This window comes from Leptonychotes weddellii, chromosome 14 (genome assembly GCF_054177405.1).
Source record: "Leptonychotes weddellii isolate Sample4059 chromosome 14, ASM5417740v2, whole genome shotgun sequence".
In the NCBI taxonomy this organism is placed as follows: Eukaryota; Metazoa; Chordata; class Mammalia; order Carnivora; family Phocidae; genus Leptonychotes; species Leptonychotes weddellii.
This window is the reverse complement of record NC_138382.1, coordinates 16,492,303-16,507,439: the sequence shown is the minus strand read 5'-3', so window position 1 is coordinate 16,507,439 and position 15,137 is coordinate 16,492,303. Positions and strand designations below refer to the sequence as shown.

Below are 15,137 nucleotides of genomic sequence, written 5' to 3'. Positions count from 1 at the left end.
ATCTGCCAGATGAGGGAGGGACTTGGATGGCTCTTGGCACCAAAACCTATGCTTGACTCTCCCCTCAGAATGGCAGTTTTGCCGAGGGGTTACTTCCCTCTAGTTTTTTGGTTTTGTTGTTTTGTTTGTTTTTTTGTTTTGTTTGTTTTTTTTGAGTGTTCATTTTGACAATTTCTTTTACTTTTTGCCTTTGAATCCTTGTGGTCATGTGGTGTCTGTGCAGGAACCATGTGTTTCTGGTTTCTCCTTAGCTTCCACTGCTTTTGACAGGGCCAAATAAGATCTCACGGCATGATCTAGCTTTCAACTCCCCCAAGACTGTTCCTCTTACAATGAGGTCTTCTTAGGATTTTTAATGAAGCCGACCTAGTTTTTCTAACCTTCTTTTCAATAATTAAAAATGTGAAATTCTACCCAGAGTGATTTTCTATGCCAGAACTCCATTTCAGTATCTGACTTGAGCTGCAAATCTGTCATAAATACAGCCTCTCACCAGGAGGCCCTTCTGCAGGAGTTGAAGAACTCCACATGTACCCACACCACCGCCCCACAGCAAGCGACGTTAAATACTCCAAGGCGCTGTTCATTTATCTTACTATGTTTGGTTGGGTTTATACCAAATGTCAGAGATTTCTTTTTTCACTTACCACCCACAGGTACTTTCCCCCTTTTGGTGTAATTGCTGAGGGTTGTATGCCTATAACTTACTACTTTTTTTTTTTTTAAACCACAGCTGTAATGTGATATATTTTACCTGCTGAGTCATCTCTAAATTTTATTCATGTTTCTTGCATTTAAAAAAAAACACTATTTCTAATTTCTGTGCTATTCTTGGTTTAGATTTTGATTACCCTCCCAGTCATAGGTGATGGGGTTTTTTCTCTTTAATTTTTTCTTAAAGATTTATATATTTATTTATTTGAGAGAGACAGAGAGAGGGAGGGAGGGAGCAGGGGGAGAGGCAGAGGGAGAGGGAGACAAGCAGACTCCCCTCCGAGCAGGGAGCCTGACGCAGGGCCAGATCCCAGGACTCCAAGATCATGACCTGATCAGAAACCAAGAGCTGGCTAGCTTAACCAACTGAGCCAACCAGGTGCCCCTTCTCTTTAATTTTAAAAAGATGTTTCTAACAAAAATAAGTTCTCATTACATGTCAAATTGGAGCATAAATTAAATTGGAAGGTGAATTCAAAACTGTTACTGACAAACTATTGTCAAAAGAGAGGAGCAATTAGAATTTTTTGGAGAGGGGACGAGGGCGGGGAGGGGAGGGGCAGAGGCTGAGGGAGAGAGAGAATCTTAAGCAGACTCCACACTGAGCTCAGAGCCCAAGGCTAGGCTCCATCTCACAACCCTGAGATCATGACCTGAGCTGAAATCAAGAGTTGGTCGCTTAACCAACTAAGCCACCCAGGTGCCCCCAATTGGAATTTAAAAAAAAAAAAAATTCGAGAAAATGCCATAATTAATTTGATTGGAGCTTTTATTTTGGTGACATTTAAGCTTCTCTCATATATTTTTAACTATTTAAAGTAATTATATTCCATTTCTGAATTTCTTATTTTTCTATAACCAGAGGTGATCCTGAAGTTAAATATATAAGGAATTTATCAGTTATTAGGTGTAATTATAAACTAATGAGCATGATTTCCTTAATCAAGTCACTCATACTACAGAAGGATGTTTTGTGGATAATCACCAAGGATTAGAGACAGTTCAAACAAGTTCCTAGAAAATGCTCTGTCCAAAACAAACAAATGTTCATTCCATCCCTAATAAACTTTACCATTTCTCCTCTTCATATAACCCTTTTGTTGCCACACGTTGGTGAAGTCCTTTGTAGGCAGGGATTGTATCCTGGGGATCTCACACATAGCCTTCGCACCGACGAGAATGTCATGGTCAAAATGTATCCGTGAATTCTAGATGACCCTGCATTTTTCTCGTGGTAGGAAAGAAATGATTGAAATCTTACTATATGAGTTTTCTTGTTGCCTTGCTTTTCACTGAAAACTTTTAGAAACCCATTTCTTCCATTAAACAGAGTAAGTCAGAATTGTCTGTCAATAAGGTACCACTCCCTCCATTTCAATCATTTCTTTCCTACCACAAGAAAAATGCAGGGTCATCTAGAATTCACGGATACATTTTGACCATGACATTCTCGTAGGTGCTAAGGCTAGAGGGAGTTCCAAGGCCTAAAAGCTTAATATTGACAAGCATGAAACGGATCTACAGATTATTTCACTCTGTGGCCAGGACCTGAAGAAGAGCGGGAAGCACATCTGCTAAATGAAGTTAAATGATGCCTTTCCTCTCTGTGTTGTCTCTACATTCGTCAGAGGCATTTAAATTCAGAATTTAGTTCTTACATAATCAGGCCAGTAATAGCCCAGCAAGGTAATTACATAAAGGCAGGTAGCTAACAACCCCCTTACTCCTGTGTTTTCTCGTAGAAAGTGTAACCTGCCGTCCTAACCATTTACCATATTTTCCATAAAATTGTCTTAATTTGGGTCACGTGTTGAGCACCTGCTGTGTTCTAGGCCCTCGGCTAAGTGTCGGTGACCAGACACGAACAAAGGTAGTCATGATCCCTGACTCCACCGAGTGTGAAAGTCCTGACCGGGCAAACACATGTGGGAAGATATTGAGGGTTTTTGTTTTTTTTTTAATCAGTTGCCAAGTTATCAATTACAAAATGTCTCAAAGCAAAGGCAAGGTATTCAGTCCCCATGGATGGACTGGAGTATGGATTCATCAACCAAACCTCCCATTTTCTAGCACACTCTTAAACATGTCTTGTCTCCTAGACAGTTAAATAAGTCCCTGACATCAGGAGAGAGCTACTGCCAGCCACTTGTTACACATACATTGCCTTGGAAATGTACCTTGTGCCTGTCACCATAGCAACACCCTGAGAATGACCTCAGCAGCCACTCAGAATCATTCCTACAAAACAAATTATAGCTATAATTAACTCTCTGAATTTACTCTGCAATATAAATTTGTTCAGACCTCGGTGTTTCTTTGTAAAAGGTTAAATGAATGGAATAATCCACTGCGAGCCCCCCCCCCGCCCCCATAGTCCACCCGTTTCTCCTAGGATTATGAGATGCTTCAATGGAAAGCACAGTTCAGTTCAGAGACTCTTCTATTACCTTTTCTTAGAATGTGACAGGAATCAACACATGAGGACGTGCTGGTCCTACCGCTCCGTAACCATATTTCTAAAGGAACAGGAGTGGCTATTTCCCCTAAGCAGATGTGAAATGCAGAAAGTGCTGTGAGCCCAGAACAACGGGGGCACGTGGGTGGGGCTTATGCAGCGAGAAACTCTCCATGCTGGCCACTTCCTGGCAGTGAAAGATGCAGGACTCCGTTGCACCCACATTTCACCTGCTCCACAAATTTTCCCCAACCTGTCTTCAATCCTGGTGTAGCTCCTGAGACACCCAGACCTTCCTCCGTGCGGCTGGGTGATTTGTTGTGTTTTTTCATTTTGTTTTTCTTGCCTTGTTTTGGAGGTGTTTTGGGTTTGCCTTGATTTGGATTCTAGATGATGTACAGTAGAACTAGCAGATCTCAGTGCTGTTCCTTTCAGCTTTTTTTTCTTTTGTGGAGCTAGATTAATCCAGCTTCAATACTCCAAATTGAAGTGAGCCTTTCTCTCCACCACCCCACTGAGAAAAAGCAAAAAGAACGTCAAGCAAGAACTGTAGAAATGTATGGAACATCTTTAATAGTCATTTCCTTGCTATGCAATTTGTTGTCACCTGCGCAGTGAACAGTTAGAGCAGAGCGTGACAAGCAGCAAGTCAGTGCTCAGTGTAAGTATGTTTTTATAACTCTTTGTGGACCGTACTGACATTGAAAAGGAGCAAAAGAAAGACGAAGAAGGAAAAATATCCTTGCCTGTATATGAACACTTTAGATATTCTATTGCAGTACTGCCCTTGCTTCATGGAGAGATATCATGAGCCATATTTTTAGGGGACTCAGTAAGCCCTTTTAAGTGGCTTTTTGGTTGCAGAATCAGTACCCCAATTCTGTCTTGTCCCATCAGGGGCAGTGTTATGATTTCCCACTTCCTGTGATGATTTTTTAAGTTCTCCTCTGCAAATACGCATTGATATTTGAAAGTGGAGGGGCAGCGAGTAGTCTGTTCAGTTCACCCTCGAGAAATAGAAAGCCGTGATTTCTCTTTTCCCCAGGAACACGACAGCACCTTGTGTACAAGAATGAACCACCCTCTGTGTGACCTCTGTGAATTGCAGTAAGTGAGCAGAAACGGTTTACTGGGCAGCATATTTCTGAGCCAGCTTGCCGATGTAAATTAGAAGTTCTCTGATTCCTCTGAATTGGTTTTGGTATATGTGGTTAAATAAATGGTGGTCTCGTGGGTTTCAAAATGTACATTCACTTCAAGTTTTTCAAATCAGAAGACTTCATGTCTATAGACTAGCAGTTGATTACAGTGTGATGAGATAAACCAGAATGAGATACAAACCAACTCCCAGAACATGGGCTTGTTAACCCTACCTCCAAGACCATGCCATGATATTGACTAAAATTTTGGATCCAGTCCATTTTCCTTCCTGCCTCTCACACCAGTCTTGTCCTAGTCTCCCTGTGTTCATCCTCTAGCCATTTTTTTCTTCTTCTTTTTTTATTTTATTTATTTGATAGAGACAGAAACACACAGAGAGAGAGAGAGAGAGTGAGCACAAGCAGGGGGAGCAGCAGAGGGAGAGGGAAAAGTAGGCTCCCTGGCAGGCTCCCTTCAGGGTCTAGCCATTTTTATAATAATTCAAGATATCGGGCTGGTTCCTATCAGTCAGTAGAGAGCAAATTGCCAGCTAGAGAATCATTGATGTGTTTGGGATAAGGCCACTAGAATACTAACGAATTCATTGCTTTGAACTAGGAATTTCCAAGATTATCTTTTTTTTGTCTCAAAGAATTGATATACCTCCAAAAGGGCAGTAATTTTATGTCTTTGTTAAAGTCACTTAGCTCTACTCTTTTATGATCCATGAATCTTAGAGAATTAATGCAATCTTTCTTGTTAACACCCAGTTTCAAGTTTAATAATAATTAATATGGAAACACCACTAGTAACAATGGTATTTAAATAATGCTGAGACTAAATGCCAGCATAGGAAATCCATCTATCCATCCAACAAATATTCATTACGTACTATCTGCCAGGCCCTCTTTTAGGTTCTAAGGCAAAAATAACGCTGGGTGAGACAAAACCCTTCCCATAGGTAGGTCTCGTCAACTAAATGGTTGTGCACTTGCTGAGTGACAACATGCTTGCACCAGACATTTCCTGTTACGTACCTCAGAACTCCCTGTCGTGTTCTGTGGGCATTTAAGGTGTTGAGATTCTAATCCCTTCCGATTCTATTAATGGGACCACCTTTTCTTTAAGTCTTATTTATACGTTAGTTACTTTGTGTATACACTTGGTAGTTGTATGCTTTGAAACCACACCTGTGCCCCATTCTCTCCAGGGCCAAGGGGAGTGTAGCAAGCCTTTGAAATCATTAGGATGCCATGAAGAACGGTCCTTTTCACCTGTTTGTCATTAATTCTATCAAATCACGCTGTTCTTCAAGTTGCAAAATATCTTTTTGCAATTTGAGAGGATGAAAAGTAAATGGAATATAACGTTTTTGAAATGACAAAATTACTCGGATAGAGACCGTATGTGTCGTTGCCAGGGGTTAGGCTTAGGAGGGCAGTACACAGGACACTTTCTTTGTGGTGACAGAACAGTTCTGTATCCTGATTGTGGTGGGAATTGCATGAATCTCTACATGTGATAAAATTTCACAGAACTATACACCCCACCAAAAAGTGTGTGTGTGTGTGTGTAAGAACTAGTGAAATCTAAATAGATTGTAGTTGAGTTCATAGTATTGGATCAATGTCAGTTTCCTGGTTTTGATAATACATTGTCAGTATGTAAGGTGTTATTATTGGGGAAGGCTGTGGGAAGGGTACAGGGGAATTCTCTGGAATATTTTTGCGACTTCTTGTATGTTGAAAATTATTTCAAAATGGAAAGCGTTTTTTTTTTTTTTTTTTTTTTTAAGGAGTGCAGAAGTATCATAGAAGCAGATAAATTTAAAGTTTAGGTGTCGTGACTCTAAACACTGGGAATATCTGACCTTAGACATTGTTAGCTCAGTAACCAGAAATCTCAAATCTTGTGGCTTCACATTAATCACAAATGACTTAGCTTTGGACAGAATTTAGGACATGGTATGCTGCTGTCCTCTCTTAGGGGAATAAGGAAATACATTCCAGAAAAAAGGCTCTGATATTCTGCAAAAAGGCAAAAAAAAAAAAGTGTCCTGACCTTATGTATAACTCTGTTATCTGTTTGTTTATACAAGTATACAAACAATATAAGTAATTCAAAATCAGTTTGCTTTAAACTCCTGCTTTACCCACCAGACCTGCTAAATAAGCAGAAAGTATTTCTTTTCTTTTCCCCCTCTACTTTTTGTATGGGTTCTAAGTGAGAGAGAAGAAACGAGAAAGCCTGTGAACCAGATAATCCATAGATGGGTTACCTTGCTGTGGCCAGTGGAAGGTTGACTTTATCTTTCAACTTTCCAGATCTCTCTATCCCTTTCTGATATTTTCCTTCCTCTTCTCCACCTCTCTTTTACGATTTATTTTTGCCCTCCCATTTTGAGAGGCAGATTTGGCATGATGGTGTCCTAACGTTCTCATTATGTCTTCCCTCCTCTAGCTATCTTAATGACTTGGACCGCGTTGCTGACCCCGCCTACCTGCCTACGCAACAAGATGTGCTTAGAGTTCGAGTCCCCACCACAGGGATCATCGAATACCCCTTTGACTTACAAAGTGTCATTTTCAGGTAGTAACTGAGTCTATAAAACCCACCTCCCAGCTCCTGTGCCTTGAGTAGTACATTTGGGGAACTCTACAAATACTGAAATCATGCGTAGACTTGGAAACTATATCACCTGTAGACCAGTTATTATCATTAGATACGCAGGTGAAATAATATGTTCCAGAAAGAGGAAGCAGAAGAAAGATGTATGGGCAGGTTTCTCATTTCAAATTCAATCACCAAGAAATCAGTAAAGTCTTAAGTTTGCAAGTGGTTGGTTGAACAAGATCAGTCACTTAAACATTGGTCCTGACTATTATTCTTTGAGAACTGATCCTGACTGTTCTTTGAGTCAGATTTTAATTGTGAGGACAGTGGGTATATTTTTAGATTTGTATAACCTATGAATGACCTTATGACCCTACTAATAATAGAAACTGTATGTTGTGAGAAGCTTTCATGTTGTTTCCTCCAAGTCTGCTGATACCGGTGCAGAATTCTTCAGTAGCAGTAAAAATATGGGATGTTTTATATTCCTGAAAAAAGTTGCTTGAAAAGTTTTAAAACATGTAATTTTGAAAATGGATTGATGAGCCTAGTCTAAATTTATATAGGAAAATAGAATGAAAACTGCTGCTGCTGTTCTGTCTGGGTAATACTTCAGGAAAATATTTTAATTTTTTTTTAAGAGAAAAAATAAATAATACCAATATGCTTTCATTTAATCTCTTATTATACAGTCATTCAGTTATACTTCTAGTTCGAATACAAATCACATTGTGCTTTGAGAAGTGAAGCCGTGTGAATATGTCTTTGAGCATAGAGAGTTGAGTTCTCTGTAAGCCTATCCCATTGAAGACAACCATGTTCACTACAGGGACGTGAAATCAGGGTTATGTGACTCCTACCGGATAACTGCCACGTGGCTCAGATGAGCAGACCCTCAAAGCACTGTGGGTTTTATTCTGATCAGTCTCCGCCCCTGTAGTCAGGTCTGGTTGCCATATGCCGCTCTAATAGACATCTGTAAAGCGGGTGGCATTCTAGAAATATTTCTGAACCTCATTTTTTTTTTTTTCCCATCTCTAAAATGGTTGCATTAGGTGATCACCAAGGTTCCTTGTAGCTCCAGCATGCTGGATTACTTAAGCTTTGAGTTCATAGCATTTGGAGATCTTCAGTTTGGAACACCCAAATTTCCTACCACTCATAACTGTACTACAGAATATTTTCAGAAGACCTAGAGCATTTCATAGAGATTTTCATCTCTTCATTGTTTTATGATTAATAGTGGATTCTGAAACAAGGCTACTCTTACATCTTGTTTTTACTACATTTTGTTCACTAGCTGTAAAGGATGTTTTTTTGCCACTACAGTAAAAGTAATGACTAAGAAGAATAATTTCCTGCCATCATCAAAAGGATCTTATACGGCTCAGGGTGACAGGGTTTTATAGAATGATGATTTCATGTAAATGAGTAATGAATTGTTCACTTGGCATGAGGGAAAAGCTCGAATTTAGTATTTCTAAAGACTTAAGAAGTCTAGTTTTGATGTCCATAGTTCATAGGTCTCCCTGAATCCATTGCTTTGCCCCTGTGCCTTAGAGAACTTTTAGAAGCAGTCACTAGAGGAGCCTTGATTTCTAAGTTTGTGTTTAATGCGCAGAGGCAGGAGAAGACCAGCATTTTCAACAGATGCTCCGAGAGCCCTCCTCTCATACTTTTGTACCTGAAACTTTCATTCTCTGAAAGTATTTTATCCCACAAACATTGTGCACATTTTAGTCAAGATATGGATTGAACAATTTGAGGAAACTTGGCTTCAGTGCCAACTATTGCCTGATATTTTCATATAAACAGTAAAACTCAAATTAATTGAAGTCAGTGTTGGTTCCTAACCAGTAACTCAGCACATCATTGGTATGTTAAAAACAAATCCTTGAAAGAGTTCAAATGATGGTCTGTTGAAGCATCTTGGTTTTTTATATGCTTCACTTCTTAGCACGTTAACAAGTTTGTTTGTTTAAGGCCAATTGCACCATGATACCCAGTATGACTGGACCTGTCCCAAATTATTGCCAGTGTTGGAAGGAGAAAACTAGTCAAAAAACTCCATGGATAAAGTATCAGTGGAGTTCTGTTTGCATTTAGTTGAAGCATCACACGTACCCATATTGAAATATATAGCATCTTGTATCTTTTAAATGTGTTTGCAGTCCTTTCTAGCGTCCTTGAGAAATACACAAGGTTCTTCATTCTCATTTTACAGAAAAAGAAACTGACATCAGTACTTGCCATTAGAGCTTACCATGAATAAAGCATATTTTGTTTCAGACTCTTCTGTGCATGATTAAGTAAAACACCATTTTGCTTGACTTGGCACAGGATTTTTTACAAAGTTATCGTTTTCATACAAGTTTGATAACTTTCTTATAACCACAATGGTTTATTACCCAGAATGTCTTGCCTTGGATTGTTAGGTAACAGAAAATTATTAGATGTTCAAGAAGTATTAATTGAATTGACTTGGATGACCATTCTCTTTAGAGAGTGTTTTTCCTAAGTGTGTAAGAAAAGCTGTGTTTATATTGATCTTTTTTTTTATATGCTATTAATAATGAATATTGTTAACCTTGCAGAATGGTCGATGTGGGGGGCCAAAGGTCAGAGAGAAGAAAATGGATACACTGCTTTGAAAATGTCACCTCTATCATGTTTCTAGTAGCGCTTAGTGAATATGATCAAGTTCTCGTGGAGTCGGACAATGAGGTGAGTGCTCTTCGGACAGGCAATGGATTATCATTTCAATATCTGACACCTGACACAAATCAATAAGAGGGTGTAGGGTGTGGCACATGGGGTAAACTGATTTCATTGCTTTTTAACTACTAATTGGGGATTTTTTTCAATAATTAAAATAACCCTATGGTAGCACATGATATAATCAGAACAGTAAACTCTTTTGTCAGATGTATGAGCTGGTCTGTGTGTTGAGGTTTAATTAGACCCTATTTTATACTCTTACCACTGTGTAGACGCTCTGAAAATGAAAGTAACATAGAAAGCCCTAGGCTAACCCTCACATCATTTTCTAGCCCTCTTCCTACAGGATGGAGCTGGGAGTGTTGGAATGAGTCAGCCTGTTCTGTTTTGTTTTCATTTTGTTTAAATCATTGTTTGTGTGTTGGGTGGGTCCCAAAGAGTACTCAAAACCTCTCTTGGCAAATGTGAGTGACTTTGCAGCTGGGCTCTAGATCAGTTCATTGTGGAGCCAAGAAGTGTCTTGGTGACATGGCCATTCTGCTCTTAGACAATTCTGTAGGCTGTGGCATCATTTTGTCTCTACTAAATAGTGAGTGGTTGGGGAAAATATCCTTGATATGCCTGTCTGGAGAACCGATTCAGTATTGTCATCTTCTCCCCATTACGTGAAGACCTCTAACAGGTATAAATACGGATTTTGAGGGTGATAAAGTCTCGATGATGAGTCAGAGTTGACTATGGAGGATAATACAGGGGCATAGAAAACTTGCTTTGAGCTGGAGTTCAGCACGCGTGTGTGTTGGGGGAATCGGAAAGATGCCTGATAACCTGTTAGAGGCAGAAATTGCAGACGGAGATGCCAATAGTAAGTATTAAATATCCTTCTAATAGGATAGAAAACAAAGAGAAGGAAATGAGCTATCTCCAATAGCTGATTAAAATATACTTTTAATTCTATACATTTTTTGATATAGAAGAATTTTGGTTTCTGGTCCTTTTAAATATTTTCTTTTTCTGCAAGTATTAATATCTCTATCAAAATACATATCTAATTTCTTTTGTATGGAGGGTTGATAAAGAGTTTGGGAACCAATATCCCAAATAGAGCTGAGTTGCCTCTTCATGCATTTCAGAATCTTTCCAGGGGTGCAAGCATGTGGGCTTTTGAATCAAAGAACTTTGTTAAGAGTTTTTATCAGCCATGTGCCATCTGTAGTTGTAATGAAAAGTGCCTGCTAAGCAAATTAAAATCTGCAACAATCAGTTACCAAAATTTAAATTAAGCAATTACCATCAGAATTTTAGCTATAATCTGTCCATACGTATTTCTCTCTTTATATCTGTGTTCATTTGTTGTTCCGTCATCCTTGGATGTAGTATTTTGAATATCGTGCATATCTGGGGAACAGAATAAGACATTTCTCATATCTTTGAAAGTTGAATCACGAGAAAAAATGTTTAGAGGGCTTGTCTACTATGTGCTAGGTACCAGAGTATCTAAAGAGATACAAAAATGGAACCTAAAATTAACTTTGCCCAGAAGGACATCATTAGAGATATATCCTTTTGTTAGAATAGAGAGTGTGGGGAGAGGAAGGCCTTGGTTATATAGGTCATGATCTCTCTGCTTTAGTTTTCTGTCCAGTAAAATAAAATTTAAGACATTTATCAAAAGAACACATAGTGTTATTTCTTATGTCACTGTTTATAGCTAGAGAAATGGAAGTATTTATTGATAAACATTTTATACAAGTACATTATATCTATAAAGACATATATGTTGTGATTTAATGCTCATCAATTTACTGCTTTAAAATTTACAAAACAGAAAAGAAAGTCAGTTCCTTAGGTAGATCATCACCTAATTCTACCACATAAACCCAGTCCTCAGTTACCTCGACATCACAGATGATTTATCCCACTTTTCACCCAACATTACTCATAGATATCTGGTTTTGTGTGAAAGTATATTATTTTATATTAATTAGAATAAGACGACATTGTTTTGATGATCAGATATCATAACTAAAGTCTCCACAGTAACTTGCCATTCGATGTATAGGCATTATGTGCATCTAAAAATATTTTGCCAGCTTCATTGATTCCTTGGTGATACATTATGCTACAAATTAAGATAATCTGTTATCTTTTCCATTAGGACTCCCAGATCACTTGTGAATATTTTTAAAGCCTACCTTGTAATTCTGTGAGATAAGTCGTTTCATGGTGCTTTTTTTCTCAGACCTTAAGTCAAGCCAGTTGGTAATATTGCAAATGATTTTCAGCATAGTAAGAACAACGCTGCTCATTAATTACTTCATCCATGTTGACCACAGCCATCACTGTTGGTAATTAGGGAACACCATCGAAAGTATTTTTTAATGTCGGGTTGTAGTCACATTCTTTTTTTCTCCACTTAAACTAATATATGAAAATGCCATTTCCTCTCCTCTTCGTTAAATCATGAAGGAAATTCACAACTGTAGAATCCCACCTTCCCCAGATTTTCTGGTTTTGGTGAGACAAAACTGAAACCAACTCTTGAAACCTTTTGTTCTTGGTTTTGAAATCTGATGGTCATCACTTTAATCCAAAGCAGACATTGTGGTACCTCCCTTGGTATATATTTGTGAGAAACACCTGGAAATGGCTACTGACAGCCTCCCCTTCTGTCCCGGAGAACTGTGGAAAATGCGCTGCAGACGACAGGCAAAAGCAGTTGAAGGACTTTGGATGATTGCTTTTGCTTTTCATATTTCTAAAACTGTGTGTATTAATCTTCAAGGTTTTTATGTAGATCTGCTTTTGTCTTTCTAAATTTTCAGCCTTTCTAGGGCTTGGGGAATGAATTTCTTCATTTTTTTCCTCCAGAGAGGAACACATATCATCAAATAGAGTGAGACTGGTCAGGATCGTTGAACTGTGTTGATTTGCGCATTCCCTCTGCTGTGTTATTTTCCTGTGATAACACATGAGCATGGAGCCACCTGCTCCACTGTAATCCTTCCTTGCCTGTATTATTACTTCAGCGCCCCTGAAAGCCAGCACACACAGCGAGGCAGCCCCATACCACATTTAAGCTTATCAACATGTATCCACACTCTTTGAGTCTTGATTTTTCTGATTTTTTTTGTTACATGAATATCTGAGCACCAATACAACAATAATTTCTCAGACCTTGAGTCAGGGGCTGTCTTACAGACTATGCTTTTCCCAGAATCTCCTCCTCTACTTCCTTTCTGAATGTGCACTCCTAACTAAAATTAATCCCTTTGAAATGGTCACAACCCATTATGTCTTCGTTTTAATAAAATATCGAGATAGTTCCCACACCCCAAGTGTTCCTTTGAACCAAGATAGATTTCTCCAACATTGCTTTCCATAAACATTTATTCTTGAAACCTGATTCTTGGAGTGGCTCAGCTGATTTAGAAAATAAATGTATAAATAAAAGGAGAGAATAGACATTTGTAATACCTTAGCACTTTATGCCTGTTCAAAACTTTCTTAAACCATCCCTTGTCTGAATCTCGCCCGCCTTCATCCCAGGGAGGTGAGATGATCAGGTTTGTTGGTAATGCAGTCTAACAATGAAGATACAAGAATGGAGAGATTAAGGCCCATGGTCAAAGTCACCCAAGGCCTGAAGCCAGGCCCTTTTAGACCAGCTTGCTTTCCCCTCCTTCACAGTGTCTTCCAGAAGAAAGGGACAAATTCAGAGGGAAAGTAAAGGGAACTTATACATATCCAAGGAGCATGGAAGTCACATGACAATCCTGCCCTTGCAAGAAGGAATTGAAATACCCTCCTCTGCCCCTGTGTACCTTGTTATAATCCTAGATGACAGTAGACCAGCCAGAGATCCTTTGCGGGTGGTTCAGAGTTCCTGTATTGCTCATTTGATTTTGAACTGTCTTAAAACAAATAGTCTAAAATATGCATTTCCTTCAGATACTTCTCCTCTCCTGGGTTTTAAAACAAATCCATTTTGAAGTTACTCGGCTACAACCAAAGTCTGAACATTTTCCTTAAAAGTGTGAAACTTGTACTTTGTGCTGCTCTAAAAACTTCAAGTGAGTTTGGGGAATTTTCTTCATATAAAATTCAGCGTTGGTCAGGAAATGACTAAAAACTGAGAAAAAAAATTCCAACCCCAGAGGGAAGGTCTATAGGAGACTTAGAAGTAGTTAAAAGGAAGGAAGAGCTGAGTTCACAATGTCCACTCTCAGTTGGATTGGCCCTCACGTCCTGTGTTGATCTTAAATTATGAAACCAGAAACTTTATCTTGCTCCTCAGCCTTTGGCATACTCGGCTTGGATTCATGGCCTGATTACTAAGGATCTTCCTGAAAGACATCCCACTTTTTTATATTTTTAACTCTTTTTCCCATTTCCTCATTCCTTTGTTCATTTTTTAGCCACCTGTCTCTTTTTTATTTATTTATTTTTTATAAACACTTAACTATATTATTTTTTAAAAACACTTCCAGTTTAAAATAAAATCCCTTCAAAAATGTTTTGTTACAAATATAATTTACAGGGTATATTTAAAAATCCAGGGCGCCTGGGTGGCTCAGATGGTTAAGCGTCTGCCTTCGGCTCAGGTCATGATCACAGGGTCCTGGGATCGAGTCCCACATCGGGCTCCCGGCTCGGCGGGGAGCCTGCTTCTCCCTCTGACCCTCTCCCCTCTCATGCTGTTTCTCTCTTGCTCGCTCTCTAAAAAAGTAAATAAATAAAATCTTTAAAAAAAAAAAAAATCCACAAATCCATTAAGCCGAGTTTGATAAATCAGGTTATGTTTCCCTCCTATCTAGAAAAACATTACATTCAGTAAAAGGTATCTTGATTCTTCAAATATTCAAGAGACATTTTAAGTTATAGTGTTAATGAAAATGTGGAAAAATAATTAAACATACTTTAGCACATGGAGCAATTATATATTCATGTTGATAAAATTCAACACATCCTCAATGAACACTGTTTTCCTAATATTTTTATCTATAAATTTTCCTACAAATCAAAGCATTCCCTCATGTAAAAAGAATCTCATACTTTTTATAATTACATAATTTTACAATATTTCCAGTCCTTAAAAATGTGTTTTGAATAGCAAAAATGCAAATATTGAAAATGTTATTTTTAAGGTAGTTTTTTCTAAAACCTTTTATTAATTGGAAGGTCAGTAAATGTTTCTCTACAAACTGAGTAACTAAAGCAAGGTATAACATTGAGGTCATCATCCAATATTACTCCTCCTTTAAAGATCACCAGTAAATAATGTTTTTGATATGATTAATACTCTAGTTCCTGACTAGGGCTCTCCATGTGATGTAGCTTTATATTCTGTAATCACTCAGCTTCACACTTCTTGTTTTGCTATTTTGGCTGTCCTTTCTATTTTGAAATCCATGTCCTTCCAGCCATTCACTCTGCTCAAATCACTTTAGGGAAGTCACTGGTCCCCCCGTGACCACACTTCTGTTATCCTGTAGCT

The 15,137-nt window shown here is 38.4% G+C and overlaps 1 protein-coding gene across 1 annotated transcript in view; it reads left to right on the top strand.

Annotated features, from left to right (window-relative positions):
- Positions 1 to 15,137, top strand: part of GNAQ (G protein subunit alpha q) — a 307,507-nt gene that overhangs the window by 220,194 nt on the left and 72,176 nt on the right. The window contains exons 4-5 of the mRNA XM_081804098.1: positions 6,770 to 6,898; positions 9,517 to 9,646. Coding sequence (XP_081660224.1) covers positions 6,770 to 6,898; positions 9,517 to 9,646 — 259 coding nt within the window. The remainder of the gene's footprint in view (positions 1 to 6,769; positions 6,899 to 9,516; positions 9,647 to 15,137) is intronic.